The 21,194-nt window shown below is 54.4% G+C and overlaps 1 protein-coding gene and 1 long non-coding RNA gene across 2 annotated transcripts in view; one reads left to right on the top strand and one right to left on the bottom strand.

The window, feature by feature from the left end:
* The window catches only part of LOC101834130 (DAB2 interacting protein), a 172,840-nt gene extending 160,645 nt beyond the window's left edge, over window positions 1–12,195 (bottom strand). Inside the window, exon 1 of the mRNA XM_013122020.3 lies at window positions 12,031–12,195. Within this exon, the coding sequence (XP_012977474.1) occupies window positions 12,031–12,070 (40 nt within the window). The 5' untranslated portion in view covers window positions 12,071–12,195. The remainder of the gene's footprint in view (window positions 1–12,030) is intronic.
* Window positions 12,196–12,203: 8 nt separating this feature from the next.
* LOC121136062 lies at window positions 12,204–19,827 on the top strand. Its single transcript, XR_005873170.1, has 3 exons — window positions 12,204–12,406; window positions 13,500–18,307; window positions 19,344–19,827. It is a non-coding gene; the product is annotated as an uncharacterized LOC121136062 (long non-coding RNA).
* The last annotated feature ends 1,367 nt before the right edge of the window (window positions 19,828–21,194 follow it).

Raw genomic sequence — 21,194 nt, 5'->3', positions numbered from 1 at the left:
CAAGAACAGAGGGGTAAGGCTCTTTTTATGGGTTTTTTTGGCCTGGAACTCAGCAGCCCTCCTGACCTCCCAGTACTGAGATTTCCATTTCCAGGTTTTAAAACCAGCTCTTTAAACCAACAAGCTACAGAAAGAGCTCTTGTTTCATCTCATTTTGTGGGGAGGGGGTGGAGGGACGTTGTCATTTTGCTCTTGAAACTGTCTTAGTCGCTGTTCTGACCGAGGCAACTCGTAAAAGGAAGCATATGACTATGGGCTCGCTCAGTTTCAGAGGCTTAGTCCATGGCCATCGTGGTGGGGAGTGTGGTGCTGGAGCAGTAGCTGAGAGCTACATCCTGATCTGCAGGCACAGACAGAGGAGAAGGAGACAGAGAGACTGGGCCTGCCATGAGCTTTTGAAACCCACACCCAGCGACATACTTCCTCCATCAAGGCCACACCTTTTAATCCTTCTAATCCCTTCAAACAGTTCCACTCCCTAGTGACTAAGTATCCAAATACATGAGCCTATGGGGACCATTCTTTTTTTTTTTTTTTTTTTGGTTTTTTTCGAGACAGGGTTTCTCTGTAGCTTTGGAGGCTGTCCTGGAACTCACTTTGTAGACCAGGCTGGCCTCAAACTCACAGAGATCCACCTGCCTCTGCCTCCTGAGTGCTGGGATTAAAGGAGGGGTAGGGGATGGGGAGGAGACATGCTCGGAAACTGGAGGCAGAGAAAGAGGGAGCAGCTGGGCATGCGTTTAATCCCAGCCCGGCAAGCCTATGGGGACCATTCTTATTCAAACCAGCAAAGAGTCTTATGCAGCCCAAGCTGTCGTCAGACTACATAAACAAGGAGTAGCTTGGACTCTTGGCCCTCTCGTCTCCACCTATCAAGTGCCGGGGTCATAGGCACAGGCCAGCATGCGCAGATCAGAACCCCTATTTCACATGAAAGCCAACAGCACTCGAACGGAAGCTGGGCTAATGAAAGGATCCTCTCCAGCTCACAGCTCTGCGTGACTCCTCAGCCACGTTGGATCCTGGGTTTCCCCAAGTCCAGGGCCTGAGTCTAGTGAGGGCTGATGTTACCTGTGTGGGCTGAGATGTGCCTACCTGGGTCTGAACTCCCGTCTATCCCTGTGGCCTCTCACCTTGGGACAGGAGTTCAGCCTGCCTACGCTGGGTAGAGCTGTGGTTGGAAGACTGAGGCTGTGCAGAGCATGGCTCCTGCCCCCCCCCCCAGTCCCTTATCTTACTTCTACTCCTCACAGCTGTTCCTCAGCCCCACAGGACCCCTTGGCCCTGGTTAGTGGTCCCTTCTCCAAATACAAGCTCTTTTGTTCACCAGTCAGTTAGCTTGGCCCTCAGCCCTAGCTTGATCTTAATAAGCCCAGGGTCAACTAAAGGATGAGGAGACGCCATCAAGGGTAGAAACACAGGGAGAGACTTAGACTGTCCCCGGCTACAGTGTGCTGCCCCGTCCTTTCCTGTGTAAACTTCCCTTCCGTAGCGCCTTCTACCCCACGGCGGTGATGGAGACACAGTAGCATGCAACTGTCGTCTCTCTCTCTCCCCCTCTCTCCACCTACCCTGGAATTCATGACCCCTATTTCCGAGCTCTGCGGCCTCCAGAGTGTGGGGATTCTGATAGGCACCACCATACCCAGTGACAGAGACACTTAACTTGGTCTGTCTAGGGACATCTTTGTCTATGATGGACTCTACAAAAGCAGAGTATAATTCACAGGACAGCACCACCTTCCCTCAACAGTTACGGTGAATACCAGTTGAAGGCGGAAGGCTCCTACTCCAGGCTGAAGACTCCCCACCAGAGCTTCCTCCAGCCTTTCCTGCTGTGGGACCAGGCCCCTTCTGGCTATCAAGGAGGTCTCATTTCTGTCAGATGAGGCTAAGTCCTGTCTATGGAGGCCCCAGATGCTACTCAGTATCTCTCCATGCTGGGTTATCAAAAGAGGTCCAAATGGGGCCCTTTATAGCTTACAGAATAATTTCCATTGCATCAAGTCATTCACTTTTCACTCAATAGTTCAGCCTTTGAGTTGAGGCTCCAAGGTGTGTGCAGCAGGAAAAGGCCATGGAGTGTGACAGGTCCCTGAGCAGTGAGGGAGGCGGGCTGAGGGATGTGGGACCATACAGTAGAAAGATCCTCTAGTCTAAGGCTGGACCTTGGGGAGAAGGGGACCCAGTGGAGGCTGGCCGAGGCACAGGAAGGGGAGGGGTGGAGGGAGGGGCGTAAGAAAGGACTCAGGGAACTCATTGTCCAAGTTGGATACCTGGGTGGTTTGAAGAGGGAGGAGCCTGGAGAAAAAATTGGGGATATCATGACACCAACAACCGCAAGTAGCAACAAGGACAGCCCTGGTGGCCTGTGCTCCCTCTATGCTGTATAGCTCTGGGGTGCTCCCCAGAGCCAACACATCCCCCTAGTCACCCACCTGCCACACAAGGGCTGACTGGGGCCACCATCCCATCTCACAGGAAGCAAAAGGAGACTCAGGACAGCCGCTTTACATTCCCAGGGCCTCACACCTGGGGAGTGGCAGATGCAAGTTCCCTGGGGCTGCGGGGACCCTCAACCCAAGGGACCCAGATGGCAGGAGTCTGTAAGCCAGGTCCAGGTCGGCATTGATCAGTACCATTTGTGGGACATAAGTGGTGTCCAGGACCCTGTGGGAGAGCAGAGACCAGAGCAGGGAGACTGCACAGGGGAGGCAGCAGGAAGGGGTGGGGGAGACTTCAGTGGGGACTCTCAGGGGGTCCCCAGGCAGAGGGTACAGAGCCAAGCAGGACTGGCCTCCACCAGGAATGGGCATGCCCCGCAGCGCTACTGTTGCTTCACATAGTAGGTCCTCAACAAGACCAAAGGTGCCTGAGTCTTCTGCCCTGTCAGAGGGCAGTCTGAAAGAAAGGTCCCAGCTACCCACTATCCTCCACAGAGCTGGCAGAAGGAAGCATCGTGATGGGTGGGGTGGGTCTCTCAGCAGGGCACAGACCAGCTCCTGTCATGGGGCTCACGCAGCCCCTCCCTCAAGGACAGGTCTCACCGGGAGGGAAGGAGCACTTCTGCCTCATCCCTGGGTGCCAAAAGCCCACAGGGCAGACCTGTGTGGCCCTGAGCTACCTGGACTTCAAGGCCAGACCCAAAACCTTTTCCCTCTGAAGACTGCCCCTGCCTCCTCCCTCCCTCCCTCCCTCCCTCCCTCCCTCCCTCCCTCCCTCCCTCCCCTACTTCCTTCTGCCAGCACTAATGGGCTACATCTTCCACACCATGTCCAGTATCCCACCAATAAAAAAGAGCAGCTTGAGACCCCTCCGTGGGTCAGAACCGGGGTCCTCTGGAGACAGCGCATCTCGGCCTTTTCAGCAGCCGCGGTACCTTGGCCTGGCCATTCTGGACACAGAGTTAGCCTGCCGGGACTGCAGTCAGCAGGAAGACCCTTCCACTCCTTCACAACAGCTGGGACACTGTTCCTCCCTGACAGGCCCTGAGCCTCACACACTCTCGCTGTCTGCACATGGATGTGCTAGGGAAATGTAGGTCACCGGCAGGAAGCCTGGCTTGCTGTGATCCGGCTGGCCTGCACAGCCATCAGATTGGATGGGGCTCCCACATCCCTCCTCCCCTTTTGCCCGCTTTCCTGGGTCAATGTGACCCAGGCCACCCAGCTGCCTCCTCCTTGTCACTCTTCTTTTCAGTAAGATTTCCCTCTACTGGACAAGGTGGTGTCTTCAACGATGAAGAGATTGGCTATCTGCTTGAAGCGTTTGCAGACGTAGCTCATGGAATATCCCAGGATGAGAGAAAAATCTTCACCACGGCTGGTCAAGCTGACTTCTCAGGGGAAGGGTGTAAAACATGAATGGACACATGTGAATCCCATCCCTCCGTGCTGAAAGAATTATCAGACTGCCCCATAAAAAGCCACCACGTGGCTCTGTGGACACGGACGTCGTCACCCCTTCCACTCAGAATCTGCTATCTATGGCCCCCTTCTCAGTGTGGACTCCACATGGCCCGCCAAGAGGTTGGGGCCCTTGTGCCTCTAAGCTCTTAGTCTGGCTAGCCAGGCAGCTCCCAGCCCAGATGCGGAACAGGGCAGAGAGGCACTGGACTCATCAGCGTTAGGGGAGTAGCAGGGAGCCCAGGGCACCTAAACAGCACAGTCAGAAGGCCTTCCTGGAGGAGGTGACCTGAACGGCGCCCTCAGCATGGGTGGGACCGACCAGGGTCAAGGTGAGTGGGCAGAGACGGGATGCAAGACCAGCCGGAGCAAAGGGGAGGAGGACACACGGAGTAACCACAGTGGCAGGAGAGAGGAGAACACGCAGCATTGAGGCCACGTGCCATCTGAGGGTCAGAGCATGGTCTAGCTTGAGCAAGGCAGCTGTCTAGATGTTCAAGGCTGAAGTGAGGCGGAGCCAAAGATGGAGCAGGGCAGTGGTGGTGCACGCCTTTGATCCCAGCACTCAGGAGGCAGAGGCAGGCGGATTTCTGTTCAAAGCCAGCCTGATGCACAGAGCAAGTTCCGGAATGGTCAGGGCTACAGAGAAACCCTGTCTTGGAAAAAAAAGGGGGGTGGGGGCAGGGTGGCTCTCTGGACCTTTAGAGACAGGCTGGAGCTTCAGCGGACCTGTTTCTGCTTTCCCTGGCTTCTGTCTTCCCGCCATGCAATGGGAACCAGATAAGATCATAGCAGATCTTTTCCATGGGCTTCCACACTCCTCGGGCTGTTTACTGCTTGCTCTAGACTCACTGGGCTTTCAGAGATGACTTCTTGAGAGCCACCTCAAAGATCAGGGTACAGTTGTGGCCTCAGAAGGTGCAGGGTAGGCTGGCCCACGGTTTATCAGGGAAGCAGAAGCAATGGAGCTGGACGGTGGGGAAAGCCTGGACACAGAGCCTAGGGACGCCAGTCAGAAGGGAAGCCTGCTGGGAAGGGCCTGCTCACCTCAGAACATCCAGGCCTAAAGCAGTGGTCGTGCAGCCTGGGTAGCAGTCTGGACCTGTCCCTTGTAGGGCAGAGACAAGCACCTCTGTGCTGTCCCCTGCAAAAAACGGGAATGGGACGTGTGCCAAGAAGAGCATCATGGGCAGGAAGGCTTAGGAGAACTCGTCAGGCTCTGGACTGTTTAACAAGATCTGCCGTTCTGTACAAGGCCATGAAACAGATGAAGAGAAGAAGTAAGCCATCCTGCTTAGTATTCACACGGGGGAGGGCCCTGCCAGTCCCCACCTCTCCCCTCCCCCTCCCCTGCCCTCACCTACCCTACCCACCCTTGAGGAGCTCACAGACAATAATGGCAGAGGCGAGAGGCGGAAGGGGACGAGGGGGCTACGTATTCCATGAATGTGACCTGGCTTTGCCCTAAGTAGGTGTTCCTCAACCTGTGGGTCACGACCCCCCTGGGGGTTTGACTGAACCTTTCACAGGGGTCACCTAAGACCATCGGAAAACACAAGTATTTATGTCACGAGTCATAACAGCGGCGAAATTACAGCTATAAAGTAACAGTGACAATAACTCTCTGGTTGGGGACTGTATGGAAGGGTTGCAGCATTAGGAGGTTGAGAACGCTGTCCTAAGCACGTGTGAGTGTGAATGCTCCCTCTCTCCTTTGGTCTCTCTCCCAGAGCGCCTTTCTCTAGGGGACACCAGCTGCTGCCTTCTGCAAGGGCTTTGTCCTGGGCCTGCCCTGGCCAGCTCAGCTCAGCCTCCTGCTTCTCTGAGTGCCTTCCTGCCCAGCTGGCTGCACAGGCCTGGGTGCATCAGCAATGCAAGGCCCTGACTCTGCTGCTTTTTCCTTGTTGGTCAGGGACCTCAGTGGAGAGCCAGTGTGAGAGTAAGAGTGGTGGCGTCACTGTCTTCTGCCTTGCCGGGAAGGCCAGAGCAAGGCTGGCAAGGAGAAGATGAAGTGGATCAGAGCCTCGGAGGCCCAGGGTTAGTGGCGGGCACGAGGGCAGGCGTCTGTGTTAGCCTCACTTCCGTGGCTGCCATGAAATGCCTGACTAAAACAACCTGGGGAGAAGGTTCGATTTAGCTCCCGGTCCCATCCCGGGTTGCAGTCTGTGGTTCTGGAGAGGTCAAACAAGCTCACAGTTCTGGATTGCGGTCTATCCTTCTAGAGAGGTTGAGCGGCCTCACAATCCTGGTTACCATCTATGGTTCTGGAGAGGTCCATAGCAGGAACTGGACACAGTCAGTCCCAGCCACCATCAAGAGCAGGACACAGGCATACTCACGTTTAATTTGCTTTTTCCTTTTGATGCAGTTCAGAACCTGACCCCAGGGAATGGTGCCACACCCACTTTGAGGCTGGGTATTCCCTCATCAACTATATAATTGAGACAGTCTCCCCACAGACCAACTTTGTCTAGACAAACCCTCCCTGACACTCTCTTCCCCAGAAGTTATATAAGTTGACAAACTGTCACAGTGTCTAGGAGTCCTGGGGTTGAATTACAGGTACTGCCTGTGGCCGTGTATCCTGGGACCCTCTGAGTGCAGGCAGGGGCTCCACATCGCTCCACGGGAAGTCTGGGGCTCCATCCATGGGTTTTTGGCACACAGCCTGGTGCTTACGAGGTGCTCAGAGGGAGTGGCTCCGCCTACCCTGCCTCGCTAGCAAATGGCAGCCGGAGCAATGTCGCCCCCACTCCCAGTCCCCAAGTCTGCTCAGGGACAAGAGCCTAGAGATGAAAGGAAGTGGGGCCTGTGAGGCGGCTGGGCAGTTCACTTGCAGTTCAACCCCAAAACCCTGAGTTTGATTCCTGGAACCCACATAAAGATAGAAGAAAAATGTCTTCACGAAAGTCATCCTTTGACCTCTGCATGTGAACCAAGGCACCTTCACACACAGAGAGAGAGAGAGAGAGAGAGAGAGAGAGAGAGAGAGAGGCAGAGAAGGGGGTATTGTTGCAGATGATTGGGGATTCCCAGGTCTTGACCCAGGGCCTGTTGAGTTTCGGAATCATAGGAGGCCCGAGAGGCTGGGCCTCGTAAGCCTAAACTCACAGATGCAAGCTCAGAGAAGGGCCTCTATAGGTCCAGTTTCGGTTCCCATCGCTAGCTAGCTGTGTGTCTTTGGGCAAGTTGCTCAGCCTCTCTGAGCCACAGTCTTCTAATCTCTAGCGTGAGGACTGGTAGAAGGGAGATGAGATGATGACCAGGAGGTGGGGTGGCTGGGCACATCCATAATCATTGCCATTAGCCTCACTCCTGGCTAGCTGAGACAAAGCCCTAGACACCACCATTGGCCTCCCCAGCTCGGGGGAAGGCACAGGGCATCATGACATCAGGCTTGTGACAGCTTTGAGCCCCAGAATAGCTCTGTCTCTAGACCAGCCCCATCCCGCGACAGCTGTGCCTGCCTTTTGCTGTCCCCTAGTGAGCTGACACTGGTTCTTGCAGTGTCACATAGTCACACTCAGTCCTGAGCTGGCTCAGCAATCGGTTCCCAGAAGGGGAGCTTTCCCACAGCAAACGGGAGGGCCCACGGGTGACAGGCAGCGTGGGCCCAGCGATGGCTCTCAGGTAGTGCCGCAAGAGAAAGGCCCCGGGCTCTGCAACCTGGCATCGTGGGTTTGCTCACCGCTCTTACCGTGCGCTCTCAACTCCCTTGAGCCTCAGTTTACCCCTCTAGAGAATAGGCCAACAGCACCCACAGGCTGATTGTGAGTACTCAGGTGGACCGTGTGCAGCAGAGACACTTCCTGGCACCTGACTCAGAGCAAGTACTCCAAAAATAGTGCGATTAGCTGACCCTAGTGACACAGGTCTGCGGTTCCAGTTGCCCAGGAAGCAGAGGCAGGACGGTTGTCAAGTTTGAGTCCTGCCTGAGCTACAGAATGAGTTCATTGCTAGCCTGGTTAACTAATTTACAGAGGCCCTGTTTTAAAATAAAGAACAAAAACAAAAGCTGTGGTGTGGTGGCTCACGCCTTTAGTCCTAGCACTTGGGAGGAAGAGGCAGGTGGATGTCTGTGAGTCTGAGGTTGGCCTTGTCTATATAGCTTAGTGCCAAGGCTATGTGATAAGACCCTGTCTCAAAATAAAAGAGAGGGTGTGTGGCTAAGGACGCAGGTCAGTGGCTGAGTCCTTGTCTGGCACGTTTGGGGTCCTGGGCTCAATCTCCAGTACTGAGGGGAATGAGCTGTGATTGCTTCACCGGAAATAATACCATATTCACTCACAATACATGACTGCACCCTTACCGCAGAGCTCCCGATGCAGGCAAGACAGGCTCTGCCCTTGACTTTTTAGGGTCTTAGATAGGAGTCAGCTTAGTGAAGGCACACTAGGAGCCTAGAGCATGCTGCCTCTGATTAGCTGCAAGACCCTGCTCTTCAGTCTGCTCTGACCCCTAGCCCTCTTTGGCCTTGACCAAGGAGACCTGCATGCAGTGATATGTTATTTATGATTTATTAAAGCTTGCCTGAGGATTCAGAAAGCAAAGTCAGCCACAATCCCTGGAAGTCAGGAACATACCTTTAATCCCAGCACCCAGAAGCTAGGAGGTGGTGGTGCACACCTTTAATCCTAGGAATCGGGATTAAGAGGTAGACGGATCTCTGTGAGTCCAAGGCCACCCAGATCTACACAAAGGTCAATCAGTCTAAAAGAGAATTGTATCCCACACCTTTAATCTCAGGACTCGTGAGAGGTATGTAAAACAGAAGCAAGGACTGAGTTCATTCTCTAGCCATGCTGAAGACGGGAGCATTCATTCTCCAGTCACAATGAGGAGAGACAGCAGGATCAGCCCATTCAGCCTGAGGCAGTGGTAAGGGCTAGCGGCCTCTGCTTTGCTTCCCGATCTTCAGGTTGAGCCTCAGTCTCTGTCTCTGGGTCATTTATTTATCATGTTACATTCTCTAGTCTTGATATTCATTCATCTATCTATCTATCTATCTATCTATCTATCTATCTATCTATCTATCTATTTGAGACTGGCTGTCCTGGAATTTATTCTGTAGACTAGGCTGACCTTGAACTCATGGAAATCCACCTGTTTCTGCCTTCAGAGTGCTGGGACTGAAGGGTGTGTCCCATATCTTTTGCACATAAGTGTGATAGCTATGACCCTGCCCTGTGGCCAACTCCCCGAACACCTGTGAATGGAAGCCAAGCTGTCTTGCACAATTGAAGAAGGGAGGAGGGCCCAGAGTTCCACCCAGCTTGGATACATCCAACTTTTACCCGTCAGGTCCCCAGGGCCTTTCAAAGAGCTCAGCTGAGTCTTCCAGCGTCCCGGCCCCCGGGCCTTCCCACCTCCTTCCGTCTGCCCGGGACGCCTTCCTGGCCTCTTTGCCTGGGTGAACTGCATTCATTCAGCTCCTTGCCCACTCACCAGTCTATTTGGGTGCCCACCAATGCCAAGCAGAGAGGTGTGCTCTGAGGATTCAGAGAGTTTAGAGATTAAAGGGGGCTGTGCAGTTAATCCCATACCAATGAAATCCACAGACCAGAACAGACTGGACAAGAGACACTGAGGGGTGAGGTCCAATGGAATGGGGAGCATGCCCTAGAGGGAGAAGGCTTCTCAGAAAATACAACCTCCAGCAGCTAGGACAAGAAACAGAAGTTAGATCAGCACAGAGAAAGTGGGAGAATGCCCCAGACAGGAAACTGCAGGTGCAAGACCCTGGAGTGGGCGGGACAGGACAGCATGGAGTGGTCAGGACATTATGGAGTGGTCGGGACAGCAGAGCTGGAGAAGGAAGAGCAGTTGGGTGGCTCAGACCGAAAGCAAGGTCACGTGGATAGAAGGAAAGAGGGGTCAAAAAATGAGAGGAAGCCACAGGTGTGTCTGTCCGAGAAGCCAGAAGGAAGCGTTCAGGGACGGGGTCGTGGAGGACCTGAGACCTGCCCACACTCCCAGTGGGCAGGACATGGAGATGGGGCCTCATGGAAGAAACCAAGGTTAAATGAGGTGGCTCCCTGATCCGGCAAAACCAAAGCACTCATCTTTTCTCTCCGTGTGCACAGACTGAGGCAAGACCATGTGACAACTCAACAGAAGGGAGCCCTCGGCAGAAACCAGGTCACCGGAAACAGTCTTATATTCTAGCTTCTGGGACAGTGAAGACTGGCCATCCTACAACATTGTGTGGTGGCCATCCACTCTGACGGGCTACCAGTGTCGGGAAGTCACCTCTTTTGGAAAGCCTTCCCAGATACCGGGATAAGGGGCTCCACAATGCCTGGGCTCCTTCCTGGGGGCAGTCCCCACTCACGGACTAACCTGGGAGGGCTGGAGGAGGCTTTGTCTCTTGCTCTGGCCCAGGATGGGTTTCAGCCCTAGGCAGACCTCTGAGGCTGGCTTGCTGGGAGGCCAGGGCCTGCTCAGCTCCGGGACCAATCCCAGAGAGAGTTCGCTCTCAGGGGCCCCTCCTCTGCCCTTCCTGACCTTCCCTGGATCCTCTTCTGTAACTGTGCCTCCTTCCCAGGTCCAAGACACACGCACTCTGCCCTCGCAGAATCCAGAAGACCAACAGGCTAAGACAAGGGGCAGGTTGCACTCCACTGAGATGGGATCTGCCTCAGTTTCCAGCCTCCTCCTGCCCAGAGGCTGCTGCTGGCAAACCCAGAGGACTAAGAGGGGGCCTGTTGGCTCCTGATATGTCCCTGAGTGGGGAGCTGCTCCTGGACCACCAGAACTTTGCTTTGTCAGATTGGTCCAGGCCACTGCTCCATATCCCCCATGATCCCCCAGGTTGGATTGGGTCTGCGTCTCCCTTGGGCAACATGAAGGAGCCTTTATGAGTTATGCCCAGGCCAGGCCACATTTGAGGTAGACAACTATGGAAGCAGTAAGCCTATCTCACAGCCCAGACCATGTATCCCCAGGCTCCCCATCAGGAATACATCCCCTAAAGCAGGTCTGGGGATCATGGATGGCCTCCGTTCCGGACTAAAACCTCTTCCAGAAGGGAAGCTGTATTCCCCTCCCCTCCCCCACCCTCCGAGGACTGACGGTTACTTGGATTAAGTGACCCACAGGTCGCCTGACTGTCTGAAGATGCCAGGTCCGTCTGTAGTAGGGCCTGGCCTAGCTCTCCTGAGGGCTGCAGCTTGAAACATGGACAGAGCTGGGCTGCTGCAGGACGACTGGAATTTAGCCTTGACTCTGGGCCAGGCTGCCAGGCCCGCTGGAGCAAGGGAGTCTGGAGGGAGAAAAAAGGTCTCCAGAGGGCTACAGCCCGAGAAGATTCACCTAAGTCATTACTTACAGAAGGCCTCCCTATCTGAGGCTAACGGCCCTGTCTCACCACCAAAACCCTCCACCTGGCCTCAGCTATGCTCCCGCCCTCCTGCTGCTCTCTGTTGCTGGGAGACAGCCACCGTGTGCCAGCATCCTGACCAAATGGGCAGTGGTCTGGACAGCGAACTACACAGTAAGCTTGGGTACCTGCGTCCCTGGGGCGGGGGTCCCAAGCCTGATGAAACTCCCTGGGGGAACCACAGCCTGGGCTCTGACCCCTGCAACTTTTCTCCAGCTCTGCTCAGGGCTCCCGGTGGCCCCGGGGAGCTGAGCAGGGCAGCTTCCCAGCTACAGCAGCCTGGGGCCTTTTGTACCAGAGTGGGGAGCTGGCAGCTTTCAGCTCAGCCCTGGCCTTTAATTACAAGGTACATTCAGTTGCCTGCTCATTTCTGTTTCTCTACAGACCTCACTAATTGAATTTGCCACAGCAGCAAGCAGACCTGGGGGACGGTGAGTGCGACAGAGGAACAGGGGGCTATAAACTTACTTTCCTTTCTAGCCAAGAGCAAAGTTCAAGCAGCCAAGAAACAACCCTGTTACTGGACCATGCCAGTGCCACGTCTAAGGAGACGGAGCCTTCAGCCCCCTGACCCATGATCCAGGACACCCATGCCTGCCCCGATCCCGGAGGCCAGATGGCACCCAGATGCCTGCCTCCCCCGACCCCTTCAACTCTGACTCCCACAGCTAAGCAAAGTCTGCTGGAGCAGTGGGCTAAAATCCCAAACTCTGCCACTTAGCCGCTTAGCTGGCTCGGCTCACCTACCGTAGGAGTCGCCTGGGTCCAGGAGGGAGTCGGGCTCCATGGTGTGTGGGCCCCTGGGCCGCTGCCCCACCTGATTTATGAACCGAGGCCGTCTCCATGAGCGCCTGAGCTTCTTTTGTATTCCATCTGGCGGCTTCTCCAACTAGATGACTGGGTATTCCTGCAAGCAGGCCCCTTTCCAGCCCTCGCCTTCATACAGTACATTTAAAGTAGCAGTAACCTCTTTCTCCTCCCCCCGCAGCCTGCCTGGAAACATTAGAAGGGACCGAGGCGGCGAGATGTCTAAAATAGGAAGCCGCTGGGGATGGCTGGCCTGGCTGCCCGCGATGCTGGCTGCGGGGATCTGGACCGGCAGTGCAGATGGAAAAGCTAGGAGGTAAGACAGATGTGGGGCTTAACATCTGGAAAGCCGGCTCTGGGGCCCCAGGGGCCTGTGCCAATGGTCGGGGGAGGCTGACCTACTCGTGGGAGGAGATAGGGGTGTCTGCTGTTCACCACCTAGAGCCCCAAAGCCCAGGGGCTTCTCCCAGGCCTTGCAGGAACCTCCCACTCAAATCTGTTCTCAGACACTTCCTGCAGTGTGGGATGCAGAAATTGACTCATCCATCCATTCAGTCACTAAATATTTTTTGAAAATCCAGTCCTTGCCAGACACTGTACTGTGCTGGGTCTGCAGCAGAGAGCCCACTGCAGGGGCAACAGCATCCGGGTCTCATAGCAAATGCAATGGAGTGTGCTGCACAGTAGTTCCTCGGGAGCTCGGCGGCGTGGGCCTCACTGGAATGAGAGAGACGGCCACGGTGCTCCCTCAGCCAGGTCCCCAAGGATGCATAGGAGTTAGCCAGGTACAGACGCCTGCACAGCAGACATTTGTCAGATGTGTTCTCGAGGCTAGAATGAAAAGATAAAAAGTGGAGAGGGAGGCAGAGAGGATGGGACTGGACATCTGGTTGGTGACATGATCCCAGGTCCCTTGGAAAGGCCTCTCTGGCCAGCGGGAATGATGGGACAGGATGGGCTGAATGTGTGTGTATACAGCTTCAACAAGAGGAGCTGCGGTCACACGGCAACAAGTGGTACCATTTGGAGTGTTTACCCACGCTGGCTCCTGTGAGCCTCCCAAGGGTTACTTCTCATAGAAACCCATTTCACAGACAAGTACCATGCAGCTTAGAGGTATGCCCAGGCCACAGCTTGTGAGTGTGAGCCGGGCAGGTCTGTGTCCTAGAGAGGCCACAGCCTTCGTGCCAAAGATATTGTCATTAGCTCAGCATCACTCTGCTCCAAGCACTGCAGGCCAGGACCATAGCAGGGAAGACTTCATCTGGGTCCAGCAGGAGAAATGTGACCAGGATCTGGATGGGTTGGACAGGGGAGAGAGCACCAGGACAGAGCCAGGAGGAACAGAGCTGGACCCTAGGGCCACAGGGGGCTGGAAGCATCCGTTCAGAGGTTGACCTCCTTTCCAGGGGATGCCGGGTGAGCCTTTGAACGTCTCCTTCCCAACCTCCCCCACGCTCAGCCGCTCTTGCAGGAGAGGAGAAGCCGTCTGCCCCTCCGCACTGCTGACTCCTAGGAGCCACGCCTCAGTGATCCGCTGATTTTGGAAGAATGGCCATGGAGTTGGGGTAGAGGGATCAAGAGGAGAGGGATGGGGGACAGGCAGACATCTACAGGGCTCAGGTGAAGGTTTTCCTGCTAGGAGCCCATGGTACTGTCCTCTACTGAATGGGCTTGGACCAAGGCGATGCTGACACATAACGACACCTACACTAGGGCCTTCCCAGCTGGCAGTGGCTCCCAGAGAGCCAGCGGCTGCAGATGTGGTCAGCCTGGCCACAAGAAGGCTCCTCCTGTTCCTTCACCCCTCCCCCCCCCCCCCCCACCTTGGATGACAGGATCCCGGCTCCCAGCCTCCTCCTGCCTTAATTACAGGGAAGCTAGCTCTACCCAGGCCTGCTGTGGGCACCAGGCTCCCTGGATCTCCTCATTAAGGGTGCCTGGGGAGGGCTGTTTTGGGGTGGAGGAGGCCTAAGTGTAGAGAATGGGACCATATTCCTCCAGTCCATAGGTGAGTTTCCTAGGGCCCTGGGAGCACCGAGGGGGGGATGTCTGGGGTTCATTTGCAGATGGGCAGTCAGAGCTTCTTCCTGAGCAGTACACAGTGGGGACATAGCACATAGGACAGGGCTGAAGCTGAGTGAGCTATAGCACATCTGTGATTCCAAGTACCTGGGAGGCTTCGGTAGGAGGATAGTGAGTTCAAGGCCAGCCTTAGCTGTGAGCCTGGGGCAGGCTGGCAAGCTGCTGAAGGGCTTGGCTAAGCCTCTCACAATGAGGTCCAGAGTCTTGGGAAGGAGACCCGGGCTTCCATGCTAGCTGTGCCTCCAGCGTGGGGTGCTGCCTTCTCTGGTCCAGCCAAGGAACAGAGCTTGATTCTCTGGCATTTTGTCCATCCATCAATAATCATGTTTACAGATGCTATCAGAGTTCCCGCCCTCCAGGACTCCCTTATGATGAATGTGTGTCCCCACCACAATCCCCTTCCTTTCCTTGGTGACACATCAGTGCTTTGGGGCTCATCTCCTGTTGCACCCTTTGGCTGTGACTGCTGAATCAATCCCTTGCCCATGGACACCTAGTTTACTACGGGTTGCCATGCAAACAAGCAGCCGTACAATCAATTATTATTATTTTTTCTTTTAAAAGTAGAGTCCCATGTAACTCCAGGCTGGCAAAGAATTCATTGTGTGGTCAAGGATGGCCTTGAACTTCTCATCTTGTGGTTCCCACTCCTCAAGCACTGGGCATGCGCATGTGGCACCATGCCTGGCTTTCAGTTCAGTGCCGGGGATTGAACCCAGGATTTCATGCATTCTAGGTAAACTCGCTACCAACTGAGCTACACCCACAACCCTGCAGTGAGTATCTTGATGCATGTACCCCATGCACATCTGTCTGGTAACTTCTGTAGGACAAACCGTAAACACAGGGTTGACGAGGCAGAAAGGCCTGCCTTTGCACAAGGCAGCAAAAGTCTGTGAACTCTACCAAGAGTCTGCAAGTACTGGGCTGGGCCTCGCTCTGGTGCAGGCCTGGCGTAGCCAGCATCCCTCGTCCTGTGGGTTTGTCATCTAGCTGAGGAGAAGCACACACTTCCACACTTCCATCAGATAGACGCTGCTGGGAAAGCAGACGGGGGTGGGGGGGGTGGCAGGGGAATACCTCCAGCAGTGTTACGACGGGCCAGGCTGCACAGAGCACAAGGGGCCATCCCGTAGGCGTGGGCAGAGCCTGTGCAAAGGCTCATGGGTAGAGGTTTGGATGATGGCCAGTGTGCTCAGGGGGGGGTGGTCAGGTGCAAGAGGGCTCACGAGAAAGGTCGGAGATGGCTTCTTGGAGAGCTCCGTGGACTGGGGGGTGTGGGCCGTGGCCAGGGGCTGACCCAGGAGGCTCCTTGGCTGCTGCATGGAGAATGGTCAGAGTGAACTCAGAGAGGCCACAGGGGCCACTGCTATTATTGAAGGTAAAGACCCCGGGGACTCCAGCAGGTGATGGAGGTGGAGGGGGGAGAGTTCACAGATTCAAGACCCTGTGGGGATCTTGGGTGCAGTTGCAGGGTCAGCAGAGAAGGGGACAGCCCAGGGTGACTTGAAGGCTCTTGTTGCCATAGTTGGTCTGCTCCAGAGGGCTGAGTGAGGCAGCAGAAGGAGGGCTGGGGCTGGGCACAAGGGGCTCTGCTGTAGAGCCTGATGTTTGAGGAATACAGACCACCGCAGAGAGGTCAGGGAGCTCAGAGCCGCAGGAAGGATGGCATCTGTATCCGTCTGAGACCTGCAGTTCCCTGCATAGCCTATTAGGCCAGCTCACTGCAAAGCCTTGCTCGGCCTCCAGGACTATTGCTGCATGCACAGAAAGGAGTTAAATAGGGGCTGTGGAATGGCTTAGATGGTAGGGTGCTCACCTTGCATGCAGGAAGTCCCAGGTTCTAGCCCCAGCTCTGCATTAAGCGGAGCTTGGTAATCCCAGCACTTGTAGATGAAGACAAGAGGATCAGAAGTTCAAAGCCATCCTCTGATACACTGGAGGCCAGCCTCAGCTACCAGAGATCCTGTCAAAAGGAAAAAAAAGGAGGGGCGAGAGGGAAGTGGGAAGGAACGGAAAAAGAGATAAAAGGAGTGGGCAGACACGGATAGGAGGGAGGAGCAGTGAGGGAATGGGAACCCTGCAGAGGGCTTGCAGGAGAGAGGACAGGAGCCTGGTACAAGACTGGTCATCGTTGCCTCTAGAAAGGTCACACCAACAGGCCAGCATGCAGACACTGCCAGCTCTGTCAAGTCCTAGGCTCGGCCGAGCGGGAAATCTTCTGGATCTAGGAAGACTTACCACGCAGAGATCTGAGAGCAAAGAGGGTAAGTGCAGGAACACGAGGGCTTGTGATCAGGTCAGCGGATCCTAGAAAGCACTTGCCAGGGAGGGGCCGGCCACAGAGGACTGGGAGGGATGGAGAGTCCAGGAACTGGAGGGTGTAGGCATGGCTTCCTATCACATACACTGAGGTACGATGTGCTCCAACAGCCTCCGGGCTGTTTTCATGCCCCAGATTTTCCTGTTGAACTTCCCTGTCTAAGACCGAATGGAGCCCAGGAGGAGCCCAAATGCCCTGCTCCCACTGAGTTAAGCGGTATGGAGTCTGGCCAGGCTGGGTGCTCTCTCTTGACACTGCCTGGGCACAGGTGACAGAGCTCAGACTTCACAATAAGACCAGGTGCCAATCTACCTGCCTTGGTCCAAACCCCACTGTGCACCTGCTGGGTGACCCTCAGCACACGAGCTCCCTTCTTAGTCCCACTACGCACCTGCCCGCGTGAGCTGCCCAGCATGGCTGTCCCCACATCTTCTCCTTGTTGCCTTCCTTCTCCCCCTTTTCCGCCTCTGTCTTAGTCACTGTCCCGTTGCTGTGAGGAGACACCACGGCCAAGGCAGCTCCTATAAAAGGAAGCATCTACCTGGGGGCTTGCTTACAGCTTCAGAGGGTAGTCTGTCATCATGGCAGGGAGCATGTCGGGCAGGCATAGGGTTGAGAGCTTCATCCCGGTTCACTGGAAGGCAGTCAAGCAAAGAGAAAGAGACACCAGGCCTGGTGTGGGCTTTTGAAACCCCTAAGGCCCCTCCCAGTGACACGCCTCCTCAACAAGGCCACGCCTCCTAATGCTTCATAAACAGTTCGACTGGGGGCTAAACATGCAAACCCACGAGCCTGTGGGGGCCGCTGTCTTTCAAGCCACCACACCCTCTTATCCCCGCCACATGCCAGCCTCTTGGGTTTTGGTTTGTTTTACAAGAGGATATTGCTATGTGACCAGCCTGGAACTTAGCATCTTCCACCCCAGCTTCTGGAGTGCCTGGATTCCAGGTGTGTGTCACCATGGAGCTTGCCCCTCACCCCAGGTCTGCTGCAACGCCTCTGTAGTAGATTCTCCCAGCTCTGCCCTGGACCTGGCTCTGACCACAGGCTGCTGGCTACTTCAAGCGTCCCCCATTCACCCTGCCTTCTGTGGTAATTTCCTCTGCACGCCTCCTAAAATAGAGTATGCTCTCCCAGACCCCACCCTCACCGCAGCTCCATTCTGTACTTGAAGCACCCAGAAGACCTCCACAAACCCACGATACGACAAGTGACACAGCTCAGCTGTCCTTTGTCTTTTCCTTAATTTATTGTGCATACAACCCAGTGAACCCACGGGGCTTGAGGTAGCGCCCCCAGAGTTATTCCTACATAACTTCCATGTATCTCCTGTTTCTCTGACTCTTCATTCTCAGGCCTTCCATAGTCAGGAAGGGCTTGAACACAAGGCCACACAAGGCACTCCAACAACCCTTCACCCCCCCCAACTCAGTGACTGAGAAGTGACCCAGCTGGGATTTGAACCCTTGCCTCTGTGGCGGCCTCATGGAAAGGAGGTTGTCTGGTATGTGTGACAGAGATGCAAAGAGTCAGCTAGAAGAGCTGTCCCACCAGTCCTTGCCCTGACCACCAGGACCCAAGTTCACATCTGGAACCCCTGCGAGCCATGTCTTCCTGGCTCTGGATTGAAGAGTCTCCTTTTCAGGCCTTGAGCTTCATGGCAGACACAAACATCAAACAAGTCCTGAGCCACACCAGGTTTGACGTGGCATGATCCTGGCCACCTCGTCCATTTCTGCAGAGAGACAAGGACACATAGTGAATTCCTTCTGAGGACAGTGGCTTCCACGGCTGCCTGTTCAGAGATCTGTGAGTTGCAGTCTCAGAGAGTCCCACCACACTGTCCCAAGAAGCCAGGGATCAGGGAAAGAGGAGGCATTACCTCCAGGGAGGGAGTGATTGGAGTAGGATCCAAGGAGAGACAGCTCAGCTGGTAAAGTTCTTGCCATGTGAGCATGAGGACAGTAGTTTGGCTCCCTAGAACTTAACTGAAAAACCAGGTAGGCATGGTGGCCTGCCTGGAATCCCAGGGCCCAGAGACTGTGACAGATGATCCTTGGAACAAGCTAGCTCACCCAAGGGTAAAACTGCAAGTTCCAGGGCTAGTAAGAAGCTCTGTCTCATCAGGAAAAGGCGGAGAGAGTGACGAAGGAAGGCGAGAAATGTCAGTCTCAGACACCCGTATGTCTACACGCATGAATATGTGTACGTATGTGCACACACACCATACACATATACACATGAAAAACAGATTTTCCTCAAAGAAAGGAATCAGTCCTTCAGGGTGTTGCCAAGGAGGACGAGTCACTGTCCTTTCCAAACAGCAGACCCCGGGAACATCTACAGCCACAGAGCCCTGTGAATGCTCATTAGAAAACCCCAAGTCTTTCCAAAAACAAAAAGCCAACTAGAAAGGAATGACTGGAGTTTGGGGTTTTAGAGGATTTTCCATGGTAAGGGAATCAGAATGGTGGTCTGGGTCCTCAAAGTTCCCACAAATCACAGTGAATCAGGAGGCCTGCCTTGAGGTCCCTGGATCTGGCTAGACTGGTGTCCTTGAAAGCCCTGGCATAATCAATGGCAATCCTACAGTGAGCCAGTGGTTAAGTTAGTTCAGGGATAGTATGTATGCAAGCACGTACCGGTGGGTGGTCCTTATCCTCTTCCATTAAGCATCAAGAGGGCTTGGCCTTGGTCACCACCCAAGAAAGCCATAGGTGTTCCCAGGTTAGCAGCCACTGGAGACCCCATCTAGGACATGTTCCTACAAAACAGCAGTCTCCATGACACCCTGCCCACACTCTGCTGGATTGTCTCCTAGAACAAGAACTTCCCTCTCTTCCAGGCAATGCTGGACAGTCACGCCATGCCTATCCCACTACTGCTGCCCAGCTGGACTTGGCTATCACCTGCCTGGCTGGGCAGAGTAAGCTTGCATGGGGAAGCCCCTGAATTACCACATTTCCTGACCTGAACTCATATCTGTGCAATCCACCTGACCTCCCCACACCAGGCCTCTTGGCTGGTGTTCAGGCAAGTCAGGAAAAACCACAAGAACCTGAAGTGTTTACAGATGGGCAACAGCAGAAGTCTGTGCGATTCAGCAAATGCTGCCCGAGGCCGGTGCCAAAGGCTGGAGACTTGGGAATGAGTAAACCAGAGTGCCAGCCATGGAAATCTCCAATCATGGGAGAGGGGCTCTCAAAGCATCACCGTGTGGGGAGGCTGCCCACCATGGCAAGAGGGCTTCAAATGCTCTTTTACTGTGGAGGGTTGGACACAAGAACCAAGCAGGGTGCCAGACCACGCGGCTCATCCATCACATGACAGGCAAGTTATATGCCAGAGGAGCCCCACAATAAATATTGCAGGCTTTGTGGGTCTCCTCGGTTCTGCCATTGTAATTGGGAAGCAGCTATGGGCAACTCCCAAATGAGTGGGTGTGGCTGTGGACCCGTAAAACATGACTCTTGCTAGAGAGATGGCTCAGCAGTTAAGAGCATTTGATCTGAAATCATGGCGAGCAGAGTTCAGATCCCAGCATCCATGAAACAAACAGGATATCCCCACGGATGCCATAACCCCAGCTCTGAGGAGGGTGGAGGGAGGAGAGTTGCTGGAGCTCGCAGTTTTCCAGGCTGGCTGAGGAAATGTGAGCCCGCTTTCAGGGAGAGATACTGCCTCAAAGGAAAAGGAAGACACAACATCTTCTTCTCGTTTCTGTGCCTGTATGCAAGGCATAGATAGGCACCTTCATGCAGGCACGCGTGCGCATGCACGCACACACACACACACACACACACACACACACACACACACACATACATTCCCCCGCCACCCGTCTCTCCAGGGTTTCTCTGTATAGACCTATCTGTCCTGGAACTCACTTTGTAGACCATACTGGCCTCAGACTCAGAGAATCTGCCTGGCTCTGCCTCCTGAGTGCTGGAATCAAAGTCATGCACCACCACTTATCATTTTCTTTCTTTCTTTCTTTCTTTCTTTCTTTCTTTCTTTTTTTTACGAGACAGTTTCTCTGTATTGTTTTGGAGGTTGTTGGACCAGCCTGGCCTCGAACTCACAGAGATCTGCCTGCCTCTGCCTCCCGAGTGCTGGGATTAAAGGCATGTACCACCACCGCCCGGCTCTTATCATTTTCTTACTTTATGAAATACTATTTTTTCTTGCTTTTTCTCTTCAACTGCTTGAAGCTTTAAGGACTGTATGGGTTGCAGTTTGCTGATCTGTGTCTGGGGGGGGGGTTGCTGGGAAACTGTGTTAGCCTTGGGTAGAGCCAGGCTTTCAGGTTGGTGGGGTTGGAGGGTGACAACTGGTGTTCACTGCTGATGAATCAGCTACCATCCATCTAACTGGCCCTCTTCTTACCCTCCTGAAGATCACACCATTGCTCACCGTGAAGCTGGGAAGCCGAGTGTGGAGGTCAAGCAACAACACATCCACAGGGACAACCATGAAGCTGGGAAGCACCGACACATCCACAGGGACAACTTTTTAAAACATAATAAGAGCTCATGCTTGCTATCTCAGAACTAGAAAAGCTGAGGCAGGAGCATTGCTGAGTTTCGGGGACAGGCTGAGCTACAGAGTGAGTTCCATAGGGAGGGCTAAAGATGGAAACTTAGAAAAAGGTGTCTATACGTGGTTATGAACTTACTGGGTCAATAGATAGAGAAGA

Source organism: Mesocricetus auratus, unplaced genomic scaffold, assembly GCF_017639785.1.
Source record: "Mesocricetus auratus isolate SY011 unplaced genomic scaffold, BCM_Maur_2.0 Super-Scaffold_100047, whole genome shotgun sequence".
NCBI lineage: Eukaryota > Metazoa > Chordata > Mammalia > Rodentia > Cricetidae > Mesocricetus > Mesocricetus auratus.
The sequence above is the reverse complement of the archived record's forward strand: the minus strand, read 5'-3'. Positions and strand labels throughout refer to the sequence as shown.